This window comes from Sciurus vulgaris, assembly GCF_902686455.1.
Source record: "Sciurus vulgaris genome assembly, chromosome: 3".
Classification (NCBI taxonomy): domain Eukaryota; kingdom Metazoa; phylum Chordata; class Mammalia; order Rodentia; family Sciuridae; genus Sciurus; species Sciurus vulgaris.
This window is the reverse complement of record NC_136463.1, coordinates 90715041-90741363: the sequence shown is the minus strand read 5'-3', so window position 1 is coordinate 90741363 and position 26323 is coordinate 90715041. Positions and strand designations below refer to the sequence as shown.

Genomic DNA, 26323 nt, shown 5'->3' with positions numbered 1-26323 from the left:
CTAGACTGTTTTTAATATACAAAGCTATATATAAACATGTATTTGAATGTAAAAATAGATATGTATGTGTATTTTTAAGACATAAAATCCTACTAATAGCTGCAGTTAGATTCCAACATCATCAAGTTCTACATCTTTTCCATCTGTCTATACAAATAAAAATATTTATATTTTCCTTATCCAACAATGAGAATTCTGATTCATTCCATCATCAACATATTTACTCACTAGGTAAACAGATATATAAATTATCATAAAGTACTATATAGAACTCAATGTGAATAAATTAGATTTATGTGTATCAACATGACCAGACCTGAGAAAAAAATGTTATTTTTTAAAGAATAAGAATGTTCATGCCTATGTATATGTATATATGTAATAAAACATACAAACATAAGTTAGAAGAACACATATGAAATTTATAAAATTGCCTCTGGGAGAGGAGGAAAGTGAATCTAGGAAAGAGTAAAAATATGAGAACAACTTCATAGAAATGTGTTATTTCTTTTACTATAGGAAAGAATTAGAAGTAAATATTACAAGGTTAGCATCTATAAATTTTGTGTAATAGGAATAAGGATGTTTGTGATACTCATGCTATTTGGAGATCATGTATGACTCAACAAGAAATACTGTATTAGAGAAGTCTATAATTCATTCTGCCTGCTGCTTCCTGGGCAGTATGGTGCAGAAGTTATGAAGTGTTTACCTTCCAAAGAATCAATCAGAAATTGTAGGAATAAAATTAAAATATTTCCTTATAATACAAAATTAAAATTTTAATGTGAAATTTGGTTGGTTCCATTAAAACATATTTTTTATGTGAAATCATCCCAAGTTTTTGATGTTCCTTATTTGGAGACCTAGTACCTTCTTTTTCCTTGAACACTAGAAAGCCATTCTTTTAACTCTTGTTAAAAATTATAGAGATGATTTATAAGATTTTTTTAGCTTCAGAAACTGCTTTCTTTTAATAATGTTTATTTTGTTCTATAAATAAGTCAGTAGAAATCATAGGTCTTTACAAAATATATAAATAAAATTCTGCTCGTGGCTGCTTTTTTTTCTCTAAAATTCCCTAAATTTCAGACTATATTTAAGAGTTCATTTCTAAGATAGATAACTCAAACGTTTGAAATATATCTTCCCACGTGTATATATTTATTGTTTTTAAAAAGTTAGTCTGAAGAAAACTATGTATCTACATACAAGGTTAAAAAAAATTCATTTACCAAATCTTACTTTCTTGAATTACACATATGTCTTCCATAGTCTAATGTCATCTTAACACAGATTTTCCAGTGCATGTGTTTATATGCACATGGTTTTATATAAATTGCATCTTAAAATGTAGGTCCCTGTGTTTTGAGTTGTTCTGCTCCATTTGTATTTGTTTGTTGTTTGGCCAGCATGCAAAATGTGCTTTGGTTGACTTTAGATGGGCATGGTCTCTCAGCTGGAGTGATCTGGAGCAAAGAGGGACCTTCTGCTATGGAAGAGTGGATTGACTATGTAGTTAGCACATGACTCAGCTCAACTTGTCAACCCAGAGGTGGGAAGACTGAGAGGCTCAAAGAAGGGGAGACCAAGAGCAGAGAGTAAGCCTGAGGAAAAGAAATGGTAAACTGTGGTTAGAAAGAGAGTCCAGAGGCCCAGCAGCCTGCTTCTCTGGCTTCTTGTAGTCCTCTTAACCCTGCCGATTCATGAGATTCTAAATGCTACAAACCCTGTAAATGATTTCTAGAAAACCAGTGAATTTGGTGAATTGGCAAATTGATCTTCATTGAGTTGCATATCAAGTGAATTTACTTTTTAACATTGGTCACTGGGCAAAAAGCATATAGGCTTTTGGCAAATTAGTTTTCTGAGAATTTACCTAGAGCATAATATTGCTGATTATGATTCCTGTTTTCAGGGAGACCTGTGGTTAGGAAGAGAAGAAGAATGAGAGAAACACTTTCCTAGACACTATTTTTGTATTTGTTTTGTTTCTTACCTTCTTCCTCCTCTGATACTCTGCCCTTTAGAATTACATTATCTTTTCTTTCCTTCTCTTAATCAGAATCTTCTTTCTGCCATATAACTCAACTACTATTAGGATTGAAAGAAAAATACATAGAACCAGGGCTAGGACTCTAACAGTGTAAACTAGTATAACAGTGTATACTAGTGTATACCAGTATACTTGGGTATACTGGTATAACTTTTTAAAATATTCAAGCATTTTGATAATTTTTTAGCCATTCTTCAATTCTTTCATTTTTCTCCTTCACCCCACCACTAGGACTTTCTAGTTCTTTCCATGATCCAGCACTGCATGGGCTTCTATGATTGTGTTTCACCCCAAGCTTCGCAGATACCTCTCCTCCTCTACCAGTTGTTAAGCATTGGTATTTCAATAATCCACACAAATTCATGAGTCACAATTCTTTACCCATCCCAATATATTTATATTTTTTAAAGAAATTATTTATTAGCCCAAATAAAAACCAAATTGAAATCCACGGAGATGAAGAAAACAAATTCCACCTCCATCAAGAAAGATGCTTCTGCACATCGTGGTTGTTAGTCCCTAAGTAAGCAGTCCTGTCTGGGAGTCATTCCCTCCCCAGGGTCACTGTCTTAGATGCAGTCAATTTTCTTTCCACTTCTTCCTTTCTTCCATGTTTTAAAGGTTTGATTTGGGGGAGGGTGGTGGTATTAGGGATTGAACCCAGGGGTACTTTACCACTGAGCTTTATCTGCAGTCCTTTTTACTTTTTATTTTGAGACAGGGTCTTGCTCAATTGCTCAGGGTCTCACCAGGTTGCCAAGACTGGCCTCAAGTTTTGATCCTCCTGCCTCACCATCCCAAGTTGCTCGGGTTGCACCACACCAGGCAGAGGGTTTTTTATTTTCTTACAGTGGTTTCCATTGAGTTATAAAGTTGGTTACCTCCAGATGGAAAGAAAGGTGTAGATAACATTAGTGTATATGTCAACTTCCAAGTGATAAAAGGTTGTTTCTACATAGAGTAGACTGACTGAAGTATTCAGATAAGGAGCTTCCTCCTCTCTCTGGTTTTTATTTTGCTACCATCTTCTGAGGACTGTTCCTTCTTTAGCTCTAGTTGTGGGGAACTTGGTTCCTTCTCTTAAACCTCTTTAAGACCTTTCCCAAGTTCTTTTTCTCCTTTCCCCATTAATTAGATAATCAGTGACATTATTTATCCAGTTATTTAGAGCCCTAGATTACTAGATGGCTTCTAAGTTCCCTTTCATTCATTATACATAAGTTTAAAAGTATTCTGTGGGGAACTTGAGCAAAGAAGGAACTCTTTAATCTGGCTTCCACTTAGGCCATGATTTCTTTCTGCTTGGCTTCTTTTATTCCATGCTCAGTAAGCCAGAGCTGATTCCATTTTGTTACTTCATATAGTAATAATCTTTCCATTGTGAAACAGATCTCAGGAAATTCCTCATATCAGCCAAAATAGCTATTCCCAATATTTCTTGCTTCAACTGCACTGAAGTCTCTAGTTTTCCTTACCAGTTGTTTTAATTTTATGCACTCTCTGTTCAGTATTCCCAGTTTTCCCTTCTCATTAATCTCTTCCTGGTTAAAAATTCCTTCTTTACTCTCCCTTTCTGCTGAGAGCTTCAGCCTGGCTCATTACGGCCATCCTCAAGTCCCCTGGTATTTGTCCTCAAAGGCTTCTCAACCATCTTTTACCCAAAACAAAATTATATTTCAAACACCCATATTTATTCTAAATATATATAAGATGATGGCTGGTGGGCTGCAAAAAATAACTAACTGTAATTGGGAAGGAGAACTCCTCAGTATAACAACTAAAATTTTCAAATATACTCTCAAAAATGCAAAAACAGACTGCATTTTATATCAAATGTCAACATTATATGAAATTTTATCTTATAAGCTAAAAATTTGAAATAAAAAATTATCTCATACATATAAAAATAACCTTTTTTCCCATAAGTATAATTTAGATAAACAAATAGTAATAGTGAAAAGAAAGTTGACCATAGGAACAGAGATTTTCATAATGTCTAAATCTGTCTTGTCTAAAATCTCATTTATGAATATGCTAGAGCACTGGTTTCTTAGGGCCAACACATCTTTAAATTAGAATATTTATTTAGTATATATTTTAGAAAATCAAATGACTCTATAAATACTATGTGATTAGTGAGCACAGTAGCCTAATAATAAGCATCATGGTATAGCCTCATTATTATGGATACAGACATAAATATAATCATAACATTTCATATTGTTATTAGACATTTGTCTTGTTAACCTTTATGACTTAAGTAATAATAATTAACCTGTATTGAGAGCTTATTCCATGTAACCACCATGCTAAACCCTTATCTTAATATGCAGGATCTTATTTAACCTTCACAGCAACACTAAGTAGTATAGTTACCATGCCCCACTAAAGTTCAGAAGGGATATGCAATCTGCCCAAGTTCCTACAAACAATAAATAGCAGAGCTGGGATTTGAACCCTGACCTTTTTGCTATAAAGTCAGCAATCTACCTTTGCCAGACTCTAGAAGATGCTTTAGAGTTAGCACATTGTGGGTCCTCCATAAATATTTGTGGAATATATAGAACATTGAAACACTTTGGTTTGGTTTTGCCAGTGTTTATGAGATGTGTACTCTGTACAGGCATTCAAAGATCATCATACCAACATTTATTAAGATTATATGAAATGCAAATAAAAACCACAGTGAGATACCACTTCACACCCAATAGGATGACTAAAATTTAAAAAGAAAAGAAGTATTGATAATAATATAGAAAAATGAGCACATTCATGCAGTATTGTGAGACTAAAATGCTGCAGGCATTTGAAAAACAGCCTGTTTCTTAAAAATGTTAAGCAGAGTCTGTGTGACCCAGCAATTCTATTCTCAAGGGAATTGAGAACATATGTCCACACAAACACTTGTACATGAATATCACAGCAGTGTGATTCATTATAGTCAAAAAGCTAGAATAATCCAAGTGTTCCTAAATTGAATTGATGAACAAAATATGGTTTATCCATACAATGAAATATTATTCAACCTTAAAAGGGAGTAAGATCCTGAGAATATCATTCTAAGTGAAAAATGGACACAAAGGCTACATGTTGTGTGGCTCCATTTATATGTATTGGCCAGAATAGGCAAATCCATGGATTAATGTTTGCTCAGGGCTTAGGGGAGGGAGGGATGGAAATTGACTGCTGCCTAATGAGTATGGGGTTTCTTCTGAGGTGATGAAAATGTTCTGCAATTAAACAATGGTGATGGTTGCACAATTCTGAATTTACTAAAAGACATTGAGTTGGACATTTTAAAAGGGTGAATTTATGGCATATAATTTACATCTCAATAAAACTGTTTTTAAAAAAACATGCTAGCCTCTGAGGATGTGAAGATGAGGAAAACAGCTAACTCTTCTTTGGAACCTACTCTTTAGTTGGGAGAGGTAATTTTAAATAAATCATGGTAATGCAAAATGATAAATGTGAAAATTGAGGTATGTAAACCAGACTCTGGGAACACAGGATAGAATAAAAAAAAAAACTTGGTGTATGTAGGAGAGTTTCCCTAAGGAAACATCTGAGTTAGATTTGGAAGGATGAGTTCAAAGGGAGTAAGTAGGTCCTATTTCAGGCAGAAAGAATGCCAAAAGCACCCTCAAAGCACAACTATGTGAACAGATACCAACTATTCTGGGAATGGGACTTCCATATGAAAGTGTGAGTGTAAGGCACGCAAGAAGTGTCAAAGGAGAGAAGAAGAAACCTAAAACTTGGGCACTAACCAGATGGGGAGGAGCCCACACATGCCATGCCTAGAAGGATCTAGGGTTGCTGTGATCTCCAGAGATATGCCTCTCTTATGCTTGCTGTTTCTACCATGAGCAGAGTGAAAGGGCATGCCAAGTCCCATCTCCTCTGCTGCTAAATTTGAGATGAGAAATGGAAGTCTAATTTTGGCCTTGGATTCTAACTGGTGTCTTTAATATACCTGTTACCAAAATTTTTCTTTGGTGCTATTAGGCATTTACAGGTCTATTAGTCAAGCTAGTTCCTTTGTCAGGGATTGGGAGGGTTATCAGGAGCCCTTCACTCTATATCCTTGAAAACAGACTCTTCTTGACTTGTTTACAAATATTAATGAGGGCTCTTTAATTGCAGTTCTAGCCATCAATTCCTTATCCTTTAGGAGACCAGCATGATGTCCCAGTCATCCATTTGTAAAACAGAGGTTTATTAATTCTTATAGGAACAGGAACTGAATGACATGAGGTAGTAATGGTCTCTAGCAGAGCTACCCTTTGATCAAAGTCTGTTAAAACTGACATCAGTGCTTTCATTGGTGGCCTGTGCTCAGTAGACTAGCACCAGGCTTTGAAGTACTTTATTGTTTTTTATGAGTTTTACTAAATTTCCTTTTTCTCTCCTTCAGTTTTAATAACTTTTAATCCTATCATCATGACCATCTTAAGCATTTTACAGTTTTTATTCCTAGCACTTCTCACCAAAGGCAATATTTCTCTTTTGTTTTTCAACATCAATATTGAACAAAAGACAGGAACACAATGACTTAGTGTCATCTGTATAACTGAAAACAGAAATGTGTTCCTCTTTCAGTCATCATGACATGGCATGTTGCCTTAATTACATTTTTCCATGAATCTTGTGATAAAAATCACTGTAGGCTCAGATCACATCTCCTTTTTAGAAACACTTATATTTAAGTTCCTTTTTTATCACACATTAAAAGGGTTATTTACTCTAATTATTTCTTTCCAAAGATAAATAGTCATGGCGATTTAGGGTGTTTGTAACTTATTACTGTAATGTCTTTTCTAAGTGCAAGAATATTGTTACAAAAAGATAAAAAGACTTTTTAATTCAGTCTTGCTATGCAGTAAGCAAGCTTTACCAGACCATAAAAATATTTTGTCTTTCTGTGTTCCTGCCTATCTTTGCCACTAAGAAAAATGATAACAATAATAAAGTCATTAGTTTTTAAAACATCAGCCTGCCGGTTTGGTATGGGTGCCTAATATTTAGCTATTAGCTTGGCATTGGAATTTGAAGATTCTCTTCCTTTTCAGTGACACCAATAAGGTTATTTCTTTATCTGCTAAATGTTAGGGAATCATGTTATTACTTAATCTAACATTTTTAGAAAATATTTATTTGGAAAGAATTGTTTAAAATTATTTCTTTTTCTCAGATGCTTTAATTAGTAAAGCCACTGACAGCTGTAGAAGTATTACCAACTCCACTAAAAATGGACACTTTATTAAAAAACTTAATATTGAAAGGACAACATAACAATCATTAGAAGCATCTTACAGACAGAAATCTTACATTTATATTTAGTATATGTATCTATAAATCAGCACGTTGTTAAACGTTTCTGTCTTCTATTATTAATCAGCCATGTCCCAAATACTTGTTGAAATCTGCTTGAGAAATTAGTGGTGATTTATCTCTGTCTCAAAACATCACCTGACCTAGGTGACATTCAAGTTCTTTGAGTTCTGCCAGTATGGTAATTTCCTAGCCATTGGAATCCCTGTGCTTTCTTCTCTTCACCCCAGCAACAGTTCTCCTCTTTTTTACTATGTAAACACTACTTTCTTTGTTCGGTAGCATGTTTTATGCCTGCCTAGGAGTTACTCTCTATAGGTATTCATTAGTTTTTAAAAATTATCATGAGAGAAGACAGAGGGATTTTCATGAAATATTTAAAAGACCTCATGCATTTGTTTCCTTTAAAAAATTAGGTTTACTACCCATGTGTATATTGACATATGAATTCTCAATCCCTCTTTACTGTAAACAAATGAGGAAAGAAATGGAACGTTAAAACCACAAGTGCATTTTGAGATATTCTAATCTTGTAATCTTAGTTGGGTCATGAATCCCTTTGAGACTATGGAAAAATTAAAGAACTGCCCCCTCAAAATACACATGAATGTGCAACATGCATAATATTTTGTAGTCAAATTTTGGGGTCTTCACAGACTCACTTCAAGGCCATCCAAGGTCATATGAGAAGCCCATGAGTTGCAAGTTAAAAACTCATGTTTCATAAGCTAATAACCATTCTTTATTCCCATCCAGCTCATATTATTATCTTTAGGATATAGCAAAGAGAGTTTCTCATTTGTTTTTCTATCAATCAGCGCTGCTGAATGTCAAAGAAACCTCATCAATGAATTTCCTGCCCCGTTGCCCAGAGGCTACAATCAGAAATCATAACTAATGGTATGAATCGGATTTCCATCTGCTCTCCTCAGAGGAAATCTTTATTCCTGTTAGGCTTTTAGCTTCTGGTAGCTCTGTGGCCAAGATGCTAACTTGTAAAATTCACTGCCTGTGACAACATTCATTATTGTCCACCTTGTCCATCATTACATTAGCCAAGGACATTGCAAATCTTCCTCTTTGCTAAAATTATATTCTTAGTATATTCTTTGGTCAAGAAATCACTAGAATGATTTCTCCTCCTTCCTTTTCTAAATTTTACATGCTGAAAGCTCCATTTATTGTTACCCAAGTGGCATGCATTTTTAGAGCAGCACCCATGTTGATCATTCCCGTGCACTATTAGTAAACTCCCATAGTAGCAGAGGTAATTTCTATAAGTTATTCCTAACCTTTCCTTCCAACCTGCTTCTAACATGTAATAAGAATTATTCAAATGCTATTTTCCAAAATTAGTCATTGCTTAAGTATTTAAAAAAGTTTTTTTTTAAAAAATAACTTAATTAAATAACTCAATTAAGGAGCTCAACTCTACTTGAAGGCCCTGAGAATTCTCTTTTGGGGGAAGGTTTCTTTTGTTGTTGGTTTGGTTTGGTTTGTTAGGATTGCTTTTGTTTTTAACAAATCTTAAACCATTTTATTTTATTGGTGGAAAGGTGAAGAAGTAAGCCTTTAAAGAAACAAATTCTTTAAAATATAGAATGGAACAAAGTTCCTAAATTTTTAAACATTATTTAAATAACATAAGAGCAGCCTGTTATATATTTTATGTGTATGGCTATACTGACCTGTTTTATTTTGCTCCTCTTTTAAAATGTTTTAAAAAGTATGTTTAGGAAGAGAGGCAGTTGAGGGAGTAAGGCACTAAGTGGAAAACAAGCAGATTAAGCAAAAGACTCCTTAATTAATGGTAAGATCATTATCATATTTCTCTGATCAGCTCCCTGGTGGCTAGCACTGTGTCCTCTTTGGAAAGAATTACTAGGTTAAGAAAAAAATGTATTCAGACTGTTAAGTGATACCCCCCAGAACAGTGAGGAAGTCTCTCACATGGAATGTCCCATAGCATTTGAATGTCTTATTTCTTAAATAAGTACACAGTGAAAGACCACCAGGCATGGAGGAAAGCCACTAATGAAAAGCAAACATGCAAGCCAAAAAAGACAGTAAAACAAAAACTATCATTAATAACCACAGAGAAATAAAAGGAAATATTGTGCCCAGAAAACAAGAGTAAGAGAAAGGAAATTAACAGCAAACAGGAGAATCCTCTTAGAAATTGAAGTTGTAGTATCAGAAATTCGTAATTCAATGAGGAAGGAAGAGATAATGAAGAAATCACTCAGAAATAACAAATGGAGAGAGAAAATGTGAGGAAAACCAAATGATCCCATTTAGGAGGTTTTTTCCCTTAAGAGGTGATGCAGAATGAAAAGACAAAGGAAGAAAAAGAAAATTTCCCCAAATGAAGGACACAAGTTCTGATTGAAATACCTACCAAACACCTAGTGTGATGAATGAAAACTACATGTGCTAAAGCTCAGCCCTCCTGATCTTTCCTTTTGAGTTTTATTCTGGGTTACTTTTCCTCAGAATGTTGTTCCTCTGTTATCTGTCCTTTCCTTTCACTTTTTCTTACTTTTTCAAACTACCTTTATGTGTCATGACATCCAGTCCTATAACTTTATCCACCTGTGTATGACAGTGGTTTCTAGAAGGCAAAATTCAGTTGTCTCTTTCTCTTGGACTCCAGATTAGTCTCCCAAAACTTTCCATCATGGTACCAACCTGTTCTTACATGTCAAAAAGTGAACTTGTTTCCTTACTTCTTCTTTTTGGCTTTCTGATGAATCTACTTATCTTCCTGTTCCTGTTATAGCAACTGAAAATATCCCTATCATGTTACAAGTCAGAAATCTAGGGCTCTGAAAATCACTTAAGTACTCAAACATCTTCCTCACCCTCCACATTCAGCGTGTTACATCAAATCCTCTTGGTGATAAGCCCCATGTGTCCTGAGTTCCCAGGCTAACCTGCTATCCTCATTCTTAATATGAAGGGCAACCATGGTCATTGGGTATTTTAGCAGGAAATCTGTAGCATAAACAGGGTAAACAGATACTAAAGTTGATCCTGAAGATAATCTTTTAAAAACTTCTAATTAGTAACTTCAAATTTAAGATAATACTGCAAATGTAAATAAAACCAGAATACTATCAAAAAAGATCGGGAAACAAAAGGGAACTTTTGGATGTTAAAAATATGACTGCCAAACTAAAGTAATTCTGTAGAAGAGTTGAAAGAGAAAAACTCCCAAGTGTTTACAGGGTAAACAGATTTTTAAAAAAGGAAAATATGTGTCAAAAAATAAGACATAAATGTATAGATCCAACACTATACTAACAGGAATCCCAGAAAAAAAGAGTAAACGAAAAGGAGGAAACTATCAAAGAATCATAGAAATTTCCAATAGCTAACCTTAATATTATTCAAAATAAATAAGGTAAGGCATATATAAATATAGATGATATAGATACATAGGTATAGATTGTTATGAAATTTTAGAACACTAGTGATAGAAAGAAGTTCCAGAAAACCTCTAAAATGAAGACAAAGTTTGTAACTTTACAGAGGAATCATATCATCACTATCATCCAATGCTGGAAGAAACAGCAATGTCTTTGAAGATTTGTATGCCCAGCTGGGAGCAATGGTACATGCCTATAATCCCAGCCACTCAGGAGGCTGAGGCAAGGAGGATTTTGAGTTCAATGCCAACCTCAGCAACTTAGTAAGACCCCAAAATAAAATGTAAAAAGGGCTGGGGATGTGGCTCGGTAGTTAAGCATCCCTGAGTCTAATCCCCAGTACCAAAAAGAAAAAAGATTTGTATGCCCAGCATAACCACTAAGGATGAGGACAAACTCAACTCATTTCAAAACAGGCATGGACTCAGAAAGTTTACCCACCTTATATAATCAGCATGCTATAACTTGAAATAGCTAATAGACTTTTGTTTGCCAAACATTTGTCAGTATTTTCAAAATCCTCAAGCTCTCTTTGCAGTTTTATTGTATAGAATATAACATTTTCTTTCAATGTTTAACTATCTTTATTTTTTACCTTTAAAAAAAACTGGCAAGCTCTTTCTGCTAATCTGTTTTCTTCACCCTTTTCTTCTTTTCCCCCCACAAGGTAAAAACTTCATTTATTTTATATATTCCAATCAGTTTAAGTTCAGCACTGGATTTTTTTTTGTTCTTTTTATTAATACATGACAGTAGAATGTATTTTAACTTATTACATAGTGTACAATTTTTTATTCTTCTGGTTGTACATGATGTGGAATTACATTGATTATGTATTCACATATGAAATATGTGAACATGGGAAAGTCATGTCCAATTCATTTTACTAACTTTCCTACTCTCAACCCCCCTCCTTTCCCTTCATTCTCCTTTGTCTAATGCAAAGTACTTCTCTTTTTCCCTATATTGTGAATTAGCATTCACATATCAGAGACATTCAGTCTTTGGTTCTTTGGGATTAGCTAATTTCACTTAGCATGATAGTCTCTAGTTTCATCCATTTACTGACAAATGCCATAATTTCATTTCTGTATGAGAAATATAAGATATATATATCATATATATATATATATCTTACATTTTTTAAGCCATTCATCTGTTGAAGGGCACCTATTTTGGTTCCATAGTTCAGCTATTGCAAATTGAGCTGCTATAAACATTGATGTGGCTGCATCATTAGAGTATGCTGATTTTACATCCCAAGGAATGGGATAACTGGGCCAAATGGTGGTTACATTCCAAGTTTTCTGAGGGATCTCCATACTGCTTTCCAAAGTGGTTGCACCAATTTGCAGTCCCCCTAGCAATGTATGAGTGTACCTTTTTTCCCACATCCTTGACAACATTTATTATTTCTTGTATTCTTGATAATTGCCATTCTGACGGCAGTGAGATGAAACTCAAAACTCAGTGCAGTTTTTTAAATATTTTTTGTTTTAGTTGTTTTGTTTATTTTAATGTGATGCTGAGGATCGAACCCAGGGCCTCACACATGCTAGGTGAGCACTTTACCACTGAGCCACAACCCCAGCCCAACTTGGTGTAGTTTTAATATGCGTTTTTATAACCACTGGAGATGTTGAACATTTTTTCATGTATTTGTTGACCGATAGAATGATTGTATTTCTTCTGTGAAGTATCTGTTCAGTTCCTTTGCCTGTTTATTGATTTTTTTTTTTTTTTGGTGTTAAGTTTTTGAGTTTTTTATATATCTTGTAGATTACTGCTCTATCTGAGGTACAGGTGGCCAAGATTTTCTCCCATTCTATAGGCTCTCTCTTCATGTTCTTGATTGTTTCCTTTGTTGTGAAGAAGCTTTTTAGTTTGATTCCATCCCATTTGGTGATTTTTTAAAAATTATTTTCGTATGTATTTTCAGTTGTTTATGGACCTTTATTTTGTTCATTTATTTACATGCAGTGTTAAGAAACAAACCCAGTGCCTCACACATGCCAAGCAAGCACTCCACCACTGAGCCACAACCCCCAGCCCCTATTTGTTCATTCTTGATTTTACTTCTTGCACTTTAGTAGTCTTGTAAGAAAGTCAGTTCCTAAGCCAACATGGTGGAGATTTTGGCCTCTTTTTCTTCTATTAGGTGCAGGGTCTCTAGTCTACTGCCTGAGTCCTATATCCACTTTGAGTTGAGTTTTGTGCAGGGTGAGAGATAGGGGTTTAATTTCATTTTGCTACATAGGGATTTCCAGTTTTCCCAGCACCATTTGTTGAAGAGGCTATCTTTTCTCCAATGTTTTTGGTGCCTTTGTCTAGTATGAGATAACTATAGTTAAGTGGATTTGTCTCTGTGTCTTCTATTCTGTACCATTGGTCTACGTATGTCTGTTTTGGTACCAATACCAGGCCATTTTTGTTACTATGGCTCTGTAGTATAATTTAAGTTCTGATATTGTGATGCCTCTTGCTTCAATTTTCTTATTAAGGATTGCTTTGATTATTCTGGGTCTCTTATTTTTCCAAATGAATTTCATGATTGCTTTTTCTAGTTCCATAAAGAATGTCATTGGAATTTTAATAGGAATTGCATTAAATCGGTGTAACACTTTTGGTAGTATGTCCATTTTGACAATGTTAATTCTGCCAATCCAAGAGCATGGGAGATCTTTCCGTCTTCTAAGATCTTCTTCAATTTCTTCTTTAGTGTTCTGTAGTTCTCATTGTAGAGGTCTTTCACCTCTTTTGTTAGATTGATTCCCAAATATTTTAATTTTTTTTTTTTTGAGGCTGTTGTGAATAGGGTAGTTTTCCTTATTTCTCTTTCAGTTGATTCACCACTGACATATAGGAACACAATTGATTTTGGGGTGTTAATTTAATATACTGCTACTTTGCTGCATTAATTTATGAGTTCTAGAAGTTTTCTGGTGGAGTTTTTTGGGTCTTCTCAATGTAAAATCACATCATCGGCAAATAGGGATATTTTGAGTTCTTTTCCTATTTTTGTCCCTTTAATTTCTTCTTTCTAATTGCTCTGGCTAGAGTTTTAAGGACAATGTTAAATAGTAGTGGTGAAAGAGAGCATCCTTGTCCTGGTTTTTAGGGGGAATGCTTTCAATTTTTCTCTTATTTAGAATGACATTGGCCTTGGGTTTAGCATATATAACTTTTGCAATGTTGAGGTATGTTTCTACTACCCCTAGCTTTTCTGTCATGTTGAACATGCTGTATTTTGTCAAATGCTTTTTCTCTATCTATTGAGATAATAATGTGATACTTATATTTAAGTCTATTGGTGTGATTTCTATATGTTGAACCAACCTTGTGTCCCTGGGGTGAACCCCACTTGATCATGGTGCACTATCTTTTTAATCTGTTTTTGTTATGCAATTTTCCAGAATTTTATTAAGAATTGTTGCATCTATGTTCCTCAGGGAATTGGTTTGAATTTTTCTTTCCTTGATGTGTCTGTCTGCTTGTGGTATCAGGTTGATATTAACTTATAGAATAAATTTGGAAGGGTTCCCTCCTTTTGTATTTCATGAAGTAATTTGAGGATTATTGGCATTGATTCTTCTTTGAAGGTCTGGTAGAACTCGACTGAGAATCTATCTGGTCCTGGACTTTTCTTAATTGGTAGGCTTTTGATGGTCTCTTCAATTTCATTGCTTAAAATTAGTCTGTTTAAATTGTCTATGTCCTTTTGATTCATTTTGGGTAGGTCATATGTCTAGAAATTTGTTAATATCTTCAAGATTTTCTATTGTATTAGAGTATAAATTTTCGAAGTAGTTTCTGATTATCATCTGCATTTCAGTAGTATCCATTGTAATATTTTCTTTATCATCACAAATTTTAATTATTTGAGTTTTCTCACTCTCTTTGTTAGCTTGGTTAAAGGTTTATCAATTTTATTTCTTTTTTCAAAGAACCAACTTTTTGTTTTTTCAATTTTTTGAATTGTTTCTTTTGTTTCAATTTCATTGATTTCAGCTCTGATTTTAATTATTTCCTGTCTTCTGCTGCCTTTGGTGTTGGTTTGTTCTTTTTCTAGAGCTTCAAGATGTAATGTTAGGTTACTTATTTGGCAATTTTCTATTCTTTTAATGAATGAGGTCAATATAATGAACTTATCCTTTAGAATTGCCTTCATAGTCCCAAAGATTTTGATGTGTTGTGTCGCTCATTTACCTCTAATTATCTTTTTTTATTTCATTTCTGATTTCTTCTGCTATCCATTGGTCATTCAATAGCATGGTTATTTAGTCTCCAAGTATTAGAATAGCTTCTATTTTTAATTTTATCATTGATTTTTAATTTCACTCCATTATGATCTAGTAGAATGGAAGGTATTATCTCTGTTTTTTTTGTATTTGCTAAGAGTTGCTTTGTGGCCTAAGATATTGTCTGTTTTAGAGAAGGATCCCTATGCTGCTGAGAAGAAAGTGTATTCAATCATTGATGGATGAAATACTCTAAATGTGCCTGTTAAGTCTAAATTATTGATTATATTTATTTAGTTCTATAGTTTCTTTGTTTTTGTTTGGAAGATCTTTCCATGGTGACAGAAGTATGTTAAAGTCACCCAGTATTATTGTGTTGTGATCTGTTTGATTCTTGAAATTGGAAAGGGTTTGTTTGATGTACATGGATGCTCCATTGTTTGGGGCATAAATATTTGTGATTGTTATGTCTTATTGATGTATAATTCCTTTAAGCAGTATGAAATGTCCTTCTTTGTCCTATCTGATATACTTTGGCTTGAAGTCCACTTTATTTGATATGAGGATAGAAACCCCTGCTTATTTATGAGATCCATGTGAATGATATGTTTTTTCTCATCCTTTTATGTTCAGTCTGTGAATGTCTTTGCCTATGAGGAAAGTCTCTTGAAGATAGCATATTTTGGGGTCTTGTGTTTTAATCCAATCTGTCAGTCTGTGTCTTTTGATTGATGAGTTTAGGCCATTTATGTTCAAAGTTATTATTGAAATATTGTTTTTATTCCCTATCATTTCGATTTACTTCTGGTTTTTAATTTGAATTAGTTTTTTCTTTGGTGACTGTTCTTTAGTGCAGTTTCTCCCTGTGCTGATTTTCACATTTATTTTTCATTTCTTCTTCATGAAATATTTTGCTGAGATTGTTCTAGTTGTGAATTCTTTTAACTTTTGTTTATCATGAAAGGTTTTTATTTCGTTGTCAAATCTGAAGCTTAATTTTTCTGGGCATAGTATTCTTGGTTGGCATCCATTTTCTGTCAGAGTTTGGTATATATTATTCTAAAACCTCTAGCTTTGTTGATCTGGGTTGAGAAATCAACTGCGATTCAGATTGGTTTACCTCCAAATTTAAACTGATGTTTTTCTTTGGCAGTCTTTAAGATTCTATACTTTTAGAATAGGCATTTTCATAATAATGTGACTTGGTGTGGGTCTGCTGTGATTTTGTACATTTGTGATCTTGTAAGCCTCCTATATTTGATTTTCCATTTCATTCTTTAGTGTTGGGAATTTTTCTGGTATTATTTCATCAAAAGGATTGTGTATTCCTTTGGTGTGTATCTCTGCACCTTCATTTATCCTGATAAATCTTAAATTTGGTCTTTTTATATTATACCATATTTCTTGGAAGTTCTGTTCATGGTCTCTTAATGTATTTTCTCCATGGCCAACTTCATTTTCAAGATTATATTTTTTGTCTTCATTTCCTGAAACTTTGTCCCTTTTCTTAAAATTTTCATTATGCAATGTTTCAAAAATCTTGTTTCTTTTTTAATGATTTCATTCCATATATTTTTTAATCTAAGTTCTATAACTTCTACACCTAATTAGATAACTTTTTATAATAAGAAGGTATAAAAGCAACAAAAACAGTTGTTCTACATTATTAGGAATGGGAAGTGCTTTTCCCTATAATAATACATTTTAATTTTCCCATATACAGGTAAAATTTCCATTCTTTCTTTGTTTCCTTTTTTTTCTTTCTAAAAAACATTTTTATTGCACTAACACAAAATTTTCCATTTTAGCCATTTTTTAATGCGCAGTTCAATGGCATTATATTCACAATATTGTACAACCATCCTTGATATTTCCAAAACTTTTTCATTACCCCTAATGGAAGCTTTATAATCATTTAAAAACAGCCTCCCATTTCCCCTTTCTTCCAGCTCTTAGTAACCAATAATTTTTCTCTATGAATTTGCCAAATCTTTGTTATGCAATACTACCAAGAAGTACAGATAAAATTCATTATGTAAAATATCTCTTTATAATTACATGGTATTTTCTATCATTACCTATAGTTTCTTGGTTATCTATTACTCCATAACCAATTTCTCCACAACTTAGTGTCTTAAAACAAAATAGCCACGTATTATTTCTCAGGTTATCAGTGGATGCACATTCAATCAGGGTACAACAGGTATGATAGGTCTACTCCATGATAACTGTGACCTTTGCTAGAAGATCTTGAAACTGGGGACTAGTAACATCTGAAAGCTTGTTCACTGATATGTCTGGCAATTGATGCCAGCTGGTTGCTACCTGTGGACCTTTTTTCTGGGCTGTCAACTGGAATATCTGCACATGGTTTTTCCATGTGGTCTGAGTTTTGCCATAACATGGTGACGGGTTCCAAAGGGAAGCATTCCATGAGAGAAAGGGAGAGTGAGAGAGTGGGTCAGCATGGAGTTGGAGACCACACTACCCTCAGTGTCCTGGCCTAAGAAGTCACACAGTATCACTTTAACTGCATTCAGAGGGGTGTGACAGTTAAAAAGGTCTACCCAGGTTCAGGGGAGAAGAACATAGACTTCACCTCTCTGTGGAGAGAGGCACATTAGTGTCACATTGTGAAAAGAGCAAGTGAGATGGGATAAGAATTTATGTGATCATCTTTGAAAATTCGTGAGATGGGATAAGAATTTATGTGATGATCTTTGAAAATGCAGTCTGCCACAATGTGTGTCCAACATAGTTCCTAATTTAGTCCATAGCAGGACTTCTCTAAAATTAACTCTTTTAATTTATCTTAACAACTAACTAATTGATCATGGAGATAGTTATTATACTTTCTCTCATTAGGAAATTGAGATTTATACATTGAAAAGAAAGTGAAAAATACAGATAATGATGTAGGGGTTCTTAGACAAAGGAAATCTATTTCTTAGAAATAATGTAATTATTAAACAGTTCTTAGAAACAAGATAATTATTTATATGTGTCTATTAAAGAAGCAATTGATAGTTTTAATGCTGTTTTCAAATGTTTTCTGATTAGGGTAACATTTTACTACAAGGAGCATTGTTTATGAATGCTATGTTTATAGTCTGGGCATGAAAGTATTTTTCTAGGTTTTTTTTTTTTAGGGGGCAGGTTACTGGGTATTGAACCCAGAGCACTTTGCTACTGAGGTACATCCCTAGCCCTTTTTATTTTCTATTTTCAGACAGAGTCTCAATAAGTTGCTTGCTAAGAATAAATTGCTTGCTAAGTTGCTATGGCTGGCCTTGAATTTGTGATATTCCTGCCTTAGCCTCTTGGGTCATGGGAATTATAGGCTTGGATTACTGCCCAGCTTAGGTTCTTGATTGACTTGAAATGTTTAAATAAATAACTGCCTTCTTTCTCTGACATACATCTAGCTAAGATAGTTTATGAAATATATTTTCATTACATAGCTTGTCTAGCCATGTTACCTAATTAACCCTCTAAAGCTCTAGTTTCCTTATCTAAAATATGGGAATAATAATAGTACCTACCTCACAGAACTAGCATGAGGATTAAGTGAGTTAATATATGTAAGGTGCTTGGCACATGGTAAGTGCTAAGAAAAAAGAAAGATAAGAAATACATGAATGTCATAATGGTGTTCTGTATATATGAAAAATCCTAGCATAATTTAATTCATTTCCAAAAAGGTTTTCAAAGGATAATGGAATATGGTTAATGATGATGCCTTGTTAAACTCTTTCATTTAGGAGGAATGATTGCTTCTTAATTTAATAACTCTTCGATTTTCCTAGTTTGAAAAAGAAAAACAGCATGATATTCGATCATTCTTTTTACCAAAACCTAAAAAGAGACAGTTGGAGACCTCTTTTGATGAATCAAGGATATTCCAGGAGAAAAATACCATAGTGGCATCAAGGGATATCATTGATTATGAATGTGATTTTGAACCTGAAACTAAAAGATCGAAATCAGTCACTACCCATGACCACAGCAGCCTACCAGAGGAGAAACCATCCCAGTCTGGGCAAACCAAAGCTGCATTCATGGAAGGTGTCCATGAGGCCAAGTCTCCAACAACCATCCCATCCCCTCCTGGAAAGAACTGGCAGTGTGGTTTCTGCACCTATATCAATAATTCATTATTATCTTATTGTGAAATGTGTGAGAATCCTCAAGGCATTGCTGGTGAGTACATCAGAAGGTGACCGTAGAGGTGGGGGCTGGTGATAACCTATGCTCTTAGAGACTCCTATTACCAAAGCTTAGTGTGACTCAGCACTGACTTTAGCTTTTAAAATGGATTAAGAACTTCACATATTGAAGACTGTGAATCTGTCCTTGTAGAATGTGAAAAACTCCTGGTTTTATCACGAATGTATATCCCCAAGTGTCTATGATATGACATTAATTTGGCACAAATGGACATTTCTGATTAACGTCAGCAGGATGTGAGTTCAGTGGGCAGAAACAGAAGCTCTGTTGCTATGATAGCAAATATGCCTTATAGTCATAGACCTTCTGCTTTCTTTCCTATTTAGATATACTTGTTTTTAAGGAAATTATAGATTATTTTTATGTTTAAATAGCAAAATAATTCAGTGCTTTACCTACTCAGTATACATTGTGTCATATTTTTGCTTAGCAGATAATTAGTAACTCCTCCATAGAGATTTCAAGAATGAATTTGATATCCATTTTATAAGTTTGTTCTTTAGTAAAACATTTTTTTCTTTCCTTTTTGGTACAGGGTGTTGAACCCAGGGGTACTTTACCATGAAGCTACATACCCAGCCCTTTTTATTTTTTTATTTTGAGATGAGGTCTCACTAAGTTACTAAGGATCTCACTGCATTTTTGAGGCTGGCCTTGGACTTGGGATCCTCCTGCCTCAGCCTCTGAAGTTGCAGGGATTATAAAACATATTATCTTTAAAGTTAGAAATCATAAACATACCTCAAGTATGTTTTCATAGCATGATATGTCATTTCCTGATGTTTAGTTTCTAATATGGTTATCAATGCCCCTGATTATCATAAGAAAAAGATCATTAGTATTCTTTTTGTTTCCAATTTTAGAAAGCATTTTTATGCTGATGAAAAATTCCAAGTTGAACCAGGCATGGTAGCCCACACCTGTAAACCCAGTGGCTGGGGAGGTTGAGGTAGGAGGACCACAAGTTCAAAGCCAGCCTCAGCAGTTTAGCAAGGCCCTAAGCAATTTAGCAAGACCCTATCTCAAAATAAAAAATAAAAAGGCTGGGGATGTGGCTCAGTGGTTAAGCACCCCTAGGCTCAAAAAAAAAAAAGCCAAGTGACAGTTTTGGAAACATAGAAATACTCATTTTGTTTATCAGTGGTAATAATCATTCATATGTAGTTTTCCATTATACATTGATTCTTTGGAATATAGTCATTGACAAAGACTCAATTAAGATACAGACTCTGATATTACAGCATTTTCCTTCCTAGTTAGGTGTAGTGGCACATGCCTGTAATCTCAATGACTCACAAGGTTGAGGCAGGAGGATTGTAAGTTTGAGACCAAGCTCAACAACTTAGGGAGACTCTGTCTCAAAAAATAAAGAGCTGGGGGTATAGCTTGGTGATAGAACACCACTGGGTTTAATCCCCCATACCACCAGAAAAAAAAAAAGAAAAGAAAATTTTTTTTTCCTTCCTGCTTTCCTTTACTCTCTTAGTTTTAATGTAATCAGTAGCTAAGCCTTTCTTCTTTTATTCTGGGTGCTCATACCAAAATTGACAAGTCTGCCATCTGGATGGTTATATTTGTTATGTAGGCACCTGTTGTCTTCGAACTAAATTGGAACCAAATCTTATTCCATATAATATCCCTGTCACAATTAGCATAACCCCATGTAATTTGCAACTGGTATAGTCAATAAAAATAAAGTGTTTTCTGACCATAAAATAATGTCAGTTCACATTAAGTATGTAAGTTAATTGACTTAGCAAGAAAAATCATAGTATTATATAGATTTTATAGTTCTGATTTTTCCTTTATAATACCAAGAACAACAATGAAATTCCTAGACCTATAATTTAATAAGCAACTTCAAGAAAACTGCCTTCGTGAGTATAAACTACTCTTTAATGGGTTTTTTTGGTTTGGATTTTATTTTGTTTTTGGTACTGAAGATTGAACCCAGGGGTCACTTTCCCACTAAGCCACATTCCTAGCCCTTTTTATATTTTTATTTTGAGACAGAATCTCACTAAGTTGCTTAAGGTCTTGCTACATTGCTGAGACTGGCCTCAAACTTGCAATTCTCCTACCTCAGCCTCCTGAGTCGCTGGGAATACAGGTGTGCACCACCATTCCCGGCTGAACTACCTGTTGTGATATGAAAGTCTTTTTAGAGAGAAATAGTATCTGAGTAACAGTGGTAATACCATAACTTAAAATTGTAATTATTCAAATTACATTACTATAATTTGGTGTAACGATTTTCAACCTTGATTTAGGTGGACCCCCAAAAGTATTAAAAAGGAGTGTCAATTCTAATTCATCTAATTTTTTTTTAATGTGTGTGTGGTATTGGGGGTTGAACCCAGGGCCTCTTGCATGCTAGGCCAACTCTCCCCAGTTCTTCATCTGCTTTTTAAAACAGTGCTCTCCATATAACTCTTTGAGGAAAGGATGGAATCCAAAAAATTAAAGGAACAATATTAGAATATTACAGTCTGTAATAGTTGCTGATACAGTCTCTAATACATTAGAGAATGTGTGGTATAATATACATTGAATGCTAATATTTATAAATATGTACCTCTTTCCTTGTGCTTTGTTCTTAACGTCTGTAGTTTATAATTAACAACTTACAGTTCAAATCATCCAAATTTATGTCTCCTACTTGAATTGCAGACTAGATATAGCCAGTGGCCTATGTAACATCTCCACCTAGATGTCTAATGGGAACCTCAATCTTAACATGTCCAAAACAGAATTCCTGGCTAATCACCACTGTCATATTAAGCACCCAAATATGCTCCCCAATCTTCCCTACATGCCAAAAACCTATTGTGAATTGAGCCTTCCACACTTAATCCATTAAGTAACCTCTAAAATAAATCTTGATTTCAGCCACATTCTCTTTATTGTCACCATCCTATCCAAAACCCACCATCATCTTTGTCCCAGGCCTCAGGAACCTCCCTTCTAGTCACCCCTCCCCCTTGTGATCCTTTTATCAAAGTAGCCAGAGTGATCCTTTAAAAAATGAGAGCATTATTTTTCTTCTGCCTAGAACTCTCTAATGGACTCTAGACACATTTAGTATCTAATCCAAAAATACAAGCCCTGGACCAGGCTTCTAGGTTCATAAACAGCTCTCAGATCCAGTGGAATTCCTCTGAGAGCTTGGCCTTGACAACTTTTGCTCCATATGATTTTTAAATATTGCTCCTTTAATTTTTTTTGAATTCCAACATTTTCTCATTGCCTTCCCCAACCCCCAGTTCCCATAGTCATAATAATTCAGTTTGGTTCACTTTATCTAAAGATCCACTATTTATTTGCTTACATTATTGTCTATCTGCAGAATGGAATATTCAGGAAATGAGGATTTATCTCTTTTATTCCTTACTATCTTTCCAGCACCTAGTTCTGGGCAAATAGTAGGCTCCTGGTAAACATTTTGAAAGAAGGAACAAGCATTAACTATTTTTTCTTTTTTTTTTTTTTTAAGACCTAGCTATAATGTTTTAACTACACTTTTAAGTATAAATTATTTTATTTTAATAATTCTTCAAATAGACAGCCTCAACCATATCCAGGAAGATGATTCTCAGAAAGACATCTCTAAAAAAGTTCAGACTAGCTCAGACTGTGAAAAACAAGTCATTACACAGTCTGAACCTGACCAGTTGGCTGAAAGCAAGGAAGAAGTGTCAAAAGTTGAGGGGGAAGACAGACTCATGGCCCAATCAGATAATGGTAAGACTTGTTTCTATTTCTAGTGTCCAAATAATAACCATGTTCTTTAACACATAGCACTATTATTGAATATGTGATTGATACCTTGTTCCAGATGCCTTTTATTCCCTTTTATATTAAAAATGCCAACCATTCATAACCACATTCTTAAACACCAGACGGCTAGAACTGCTGAGTGTGTCTGTTGGCATTCAGATACCACACATGGAGCAAAACCAATAAATAGCTACATGTTCTGCCACCAGGCCTGTTGTCCTGCCTCAACCAAACCTAGCCCATTCACACTAGGAGTGTGTTATTTTGATTTGGGGGAAGTGATTTTGGACAAAATAGTAAGATTAGCAGATTATTAAAGAAGCTTTTAATAAATCATTAATTATTTACATATGAAGTCTTTTAAATGGCTACTCTTAATTGACATTTTTTTTTAATTTGTGAAATTGTTTTTAAGGTACATAATTTTAAGACTATATGAATCATAACTGTACTTGGAGCCAGCCATCTAGTGTTTCAGATGTATTTATTTATTGCTTGATTCCATTCATTATTTATAGCTGTGATGGTTAGCAAATACCAGCCTGTAGTCATACATCACTATCTTTTATGGGCCAGCTGGCAAAAGTCCATGAGCACTTTTGGGTTGTTTTTCTTGTTACTCATTTAGTGACCATAGTAACCTACAGACTGATATTCCTAGTAAAACCAACTCAAAACTCCTGAAATTTTTCTTCTTTGTGGTTGTTTAACACTGATATAATTTGGAATCAGATTCATAGCTTTAAAAAGAAATGTTCATTAAGGAATTTCTGAGCTCAAAGCATCCTCTTTTCTTCTTTCACTCCTTCAATTCCTTCAGTTCCCCAAGGACTTGCCAAGAATATATTAAAGTGAATCCTGCTTAGCTCTAATTTTAGCAGCTTTCAAGTAGACCGGTTAGACTCAGGTGGGGTATACTCTTGTGTCCAGTTTCCTTGTTCCTGCTGAGAATAAACTCAAGTTCTGATGAAGCTCTGGTTGTAGGACAGCATATAGCTAGTGAACTACAGAGTAGGATCATCGCCTGGCAGTTATTAACTGGGCCAAAAGTTTTCATCTACAACAGGGAAACATTGGCTCGTTAGCTATAAATTGGTCTCTTGATGGAGACATGTTTTAGCTTAAACTGACAGTACTTAAAAAAAAAAAAACACCAGACTTAGAAATTCAACTCAGACACTGAAATTTACATTGGCCTCATCCATTTCAGACAATGCCAGCATTTCCTTCCTTGCCTGTCCTCGTTTTGTTTTGTTTTTGACTTTTCAAGTCATTGGACTAATAATTCCACCTAAGAGATATGCTTCACATCTTCCCACTAACGAGAATTAAAAACAGAAGACAAAAGAGGCATACTACATTAAAATGCTTATTCTTCTGAAATTTGCTCTTTTAGAACCAGAGTAATAACATATAGTACTCTGGAACAGTAGTTTTGTTCTAACTGGAATTCCAGAGGTCTGGAAGGATGAATTTATCTTCCAGAGGTGCATCATCTGTATTTTTGAACCATAAAATTACCTTTCATGACAACACTGAAAAGAGAAATATGTTCCTCTAATCTAGCTGTCAGCTACCAAGAATGAATATTAGCTGATTTGGAGTTGTTCTTATAATTCTTTTTCCCAAAGAATGACTTCTTTGATCTTTGAGCATCAGTGCATAGTTCTTCAAAGTTGAAGACACATTGATTATTAAATGCACTTATTTTATGGACCAGTAAGAAAGAAAAAAATCTGACAATTAAACTATGACAAAATATGTTTATGATAGCCTAGACCAGGCCATTCCATTCTGACATTTTTGTTCATTTGTTTATTCTGAGGATTTGGCATTATCTCATGCCTCCAGTTGCTTTCCTTGGCATTGTAATGGAAAAATCTTTTGCACATCTCAGTAATGAAATGTAGCAGCTTCTTCTATTTGTAGACATCTCTTTTTCGTAGATCCCATGAAGCATTCAGTCATTCCTTGCAAGAAAGTAAGAAATTGTGGTTATTTCCCTGTGATACATATTTGCTTCTTTAATATCAAACCTACATTTTCCTGCTCTATATTCTAGTCTTTTGATCTATGCTGACTTTTCATTTTGATACCAAATCATAGTGAAATTTTTAAGACATCTCAAAGTTAATTAAAATCAATACACATAGTAATAACAATGCGTATACCTCATGTGCAATAATACAGTAGTACTATAGTTCTAACTAAGCTCATGCACCTAATATGATGAAAATCAGATTCCCATCTCAGTGCATGTGAATGGTAGATTTTAGCTTTGTTATTGGCCATGGAATACCAGAAAGAATTTGGACTACCCAGAAAAGAAATTGTAAAGAAAGTTTAAGATGATACACACACACACACACACATTAACTGAAGCAAAAAATAAGAATAGATGCCAAACCCTAAATATTCTTCAGTTTCCCTCTCTGGTTAATAGCTCTCTGCATCATTAATGATGGTTTGATTCTGTCATTTCTGCGAAGCATCATTTTTTCCTCTTCATTATTTTCTATTTTATTTTGACTTTCTTATCACACTTGAAGTAGTGGTATTTTTATTGGGGAGTGGAGTAGCATTATTTCGGTTTTTGTTTGTTTTTCATAATTTGAATGAGGGAATATCTTTTGGAAAAGACATGGCTAGCATTCATTAAAGATGATAAAGTGTCTTTGTTCTGTTTGAAGAAGAAATAATGTTTAGTTTGGGATAATTGGATTGGACTTTTGAAAACCATTGTTTTATGTTTTAAAAAATAAAATAGAGTTATATAGGTAGAAGTGTTATCTCCAATAAATTTTGAAATAGTTAATACCTTAAAACTGTCTCTAAAAGTCTAAATTCTCCATTCATCCTTTCAGAACTCTTAACAGTGATTTTTTTAAAGCATCTATATTTTCTGGATGCTATAAATTGGTATCAAAGTTTATAATTTTAGAGATGAAAGGCAAATTAAGAAATCTAACCATCCAACCAAGAGCGAATACACTTTCTTCTCAGCAGCACATGGATCCTTCTCTAAAATAGACCATATATTATGCCACAAAGCTAATGTTAGCAAATACAAGAAGATAGAGACACTACCTTGTATTCTATCAGATCATAATGGATTGAAATTAGAAATAAATGAAAGAGTAAAACACAGAAACTATTCCAACATCTGGAGATTAAACAATATGCTATTATATGATGAATGGATAACAGAAGATATTAGGAAGGAAATTAAAAAATTCTTAGAGGTAAATGAGAACAAAGAAACA

General features: G+C 34.2%; 1 protein-coding gene across 3 annotated transcripts in view; it reads left to right on the top strand.

The window, feature by feature from the left end:
• The window catches only part of ZRANB3 (zinc finger RANBP2-type containing 3), a 257489-nt gene that overhangs the window by 206074 nt on the left and 25092 nt on the right, over nt 1–26323 (top strand). For all 3 annotated transcript variants that reach the window (XM_079135617.1, XM_079135618.1, XM_079135619.1), the window contains 2 exons: nt 18863–19256; nt 22845–23024. In XM_079135617.1, coding sequence (XP_078991743.1) covers nt 18863–19256; nt 22845–23024 — 574 coding nt within the window. The remainder of the gene's footprint in view (nt 1–18862; nt 19257–22844; nt 23025–26323) is intronic.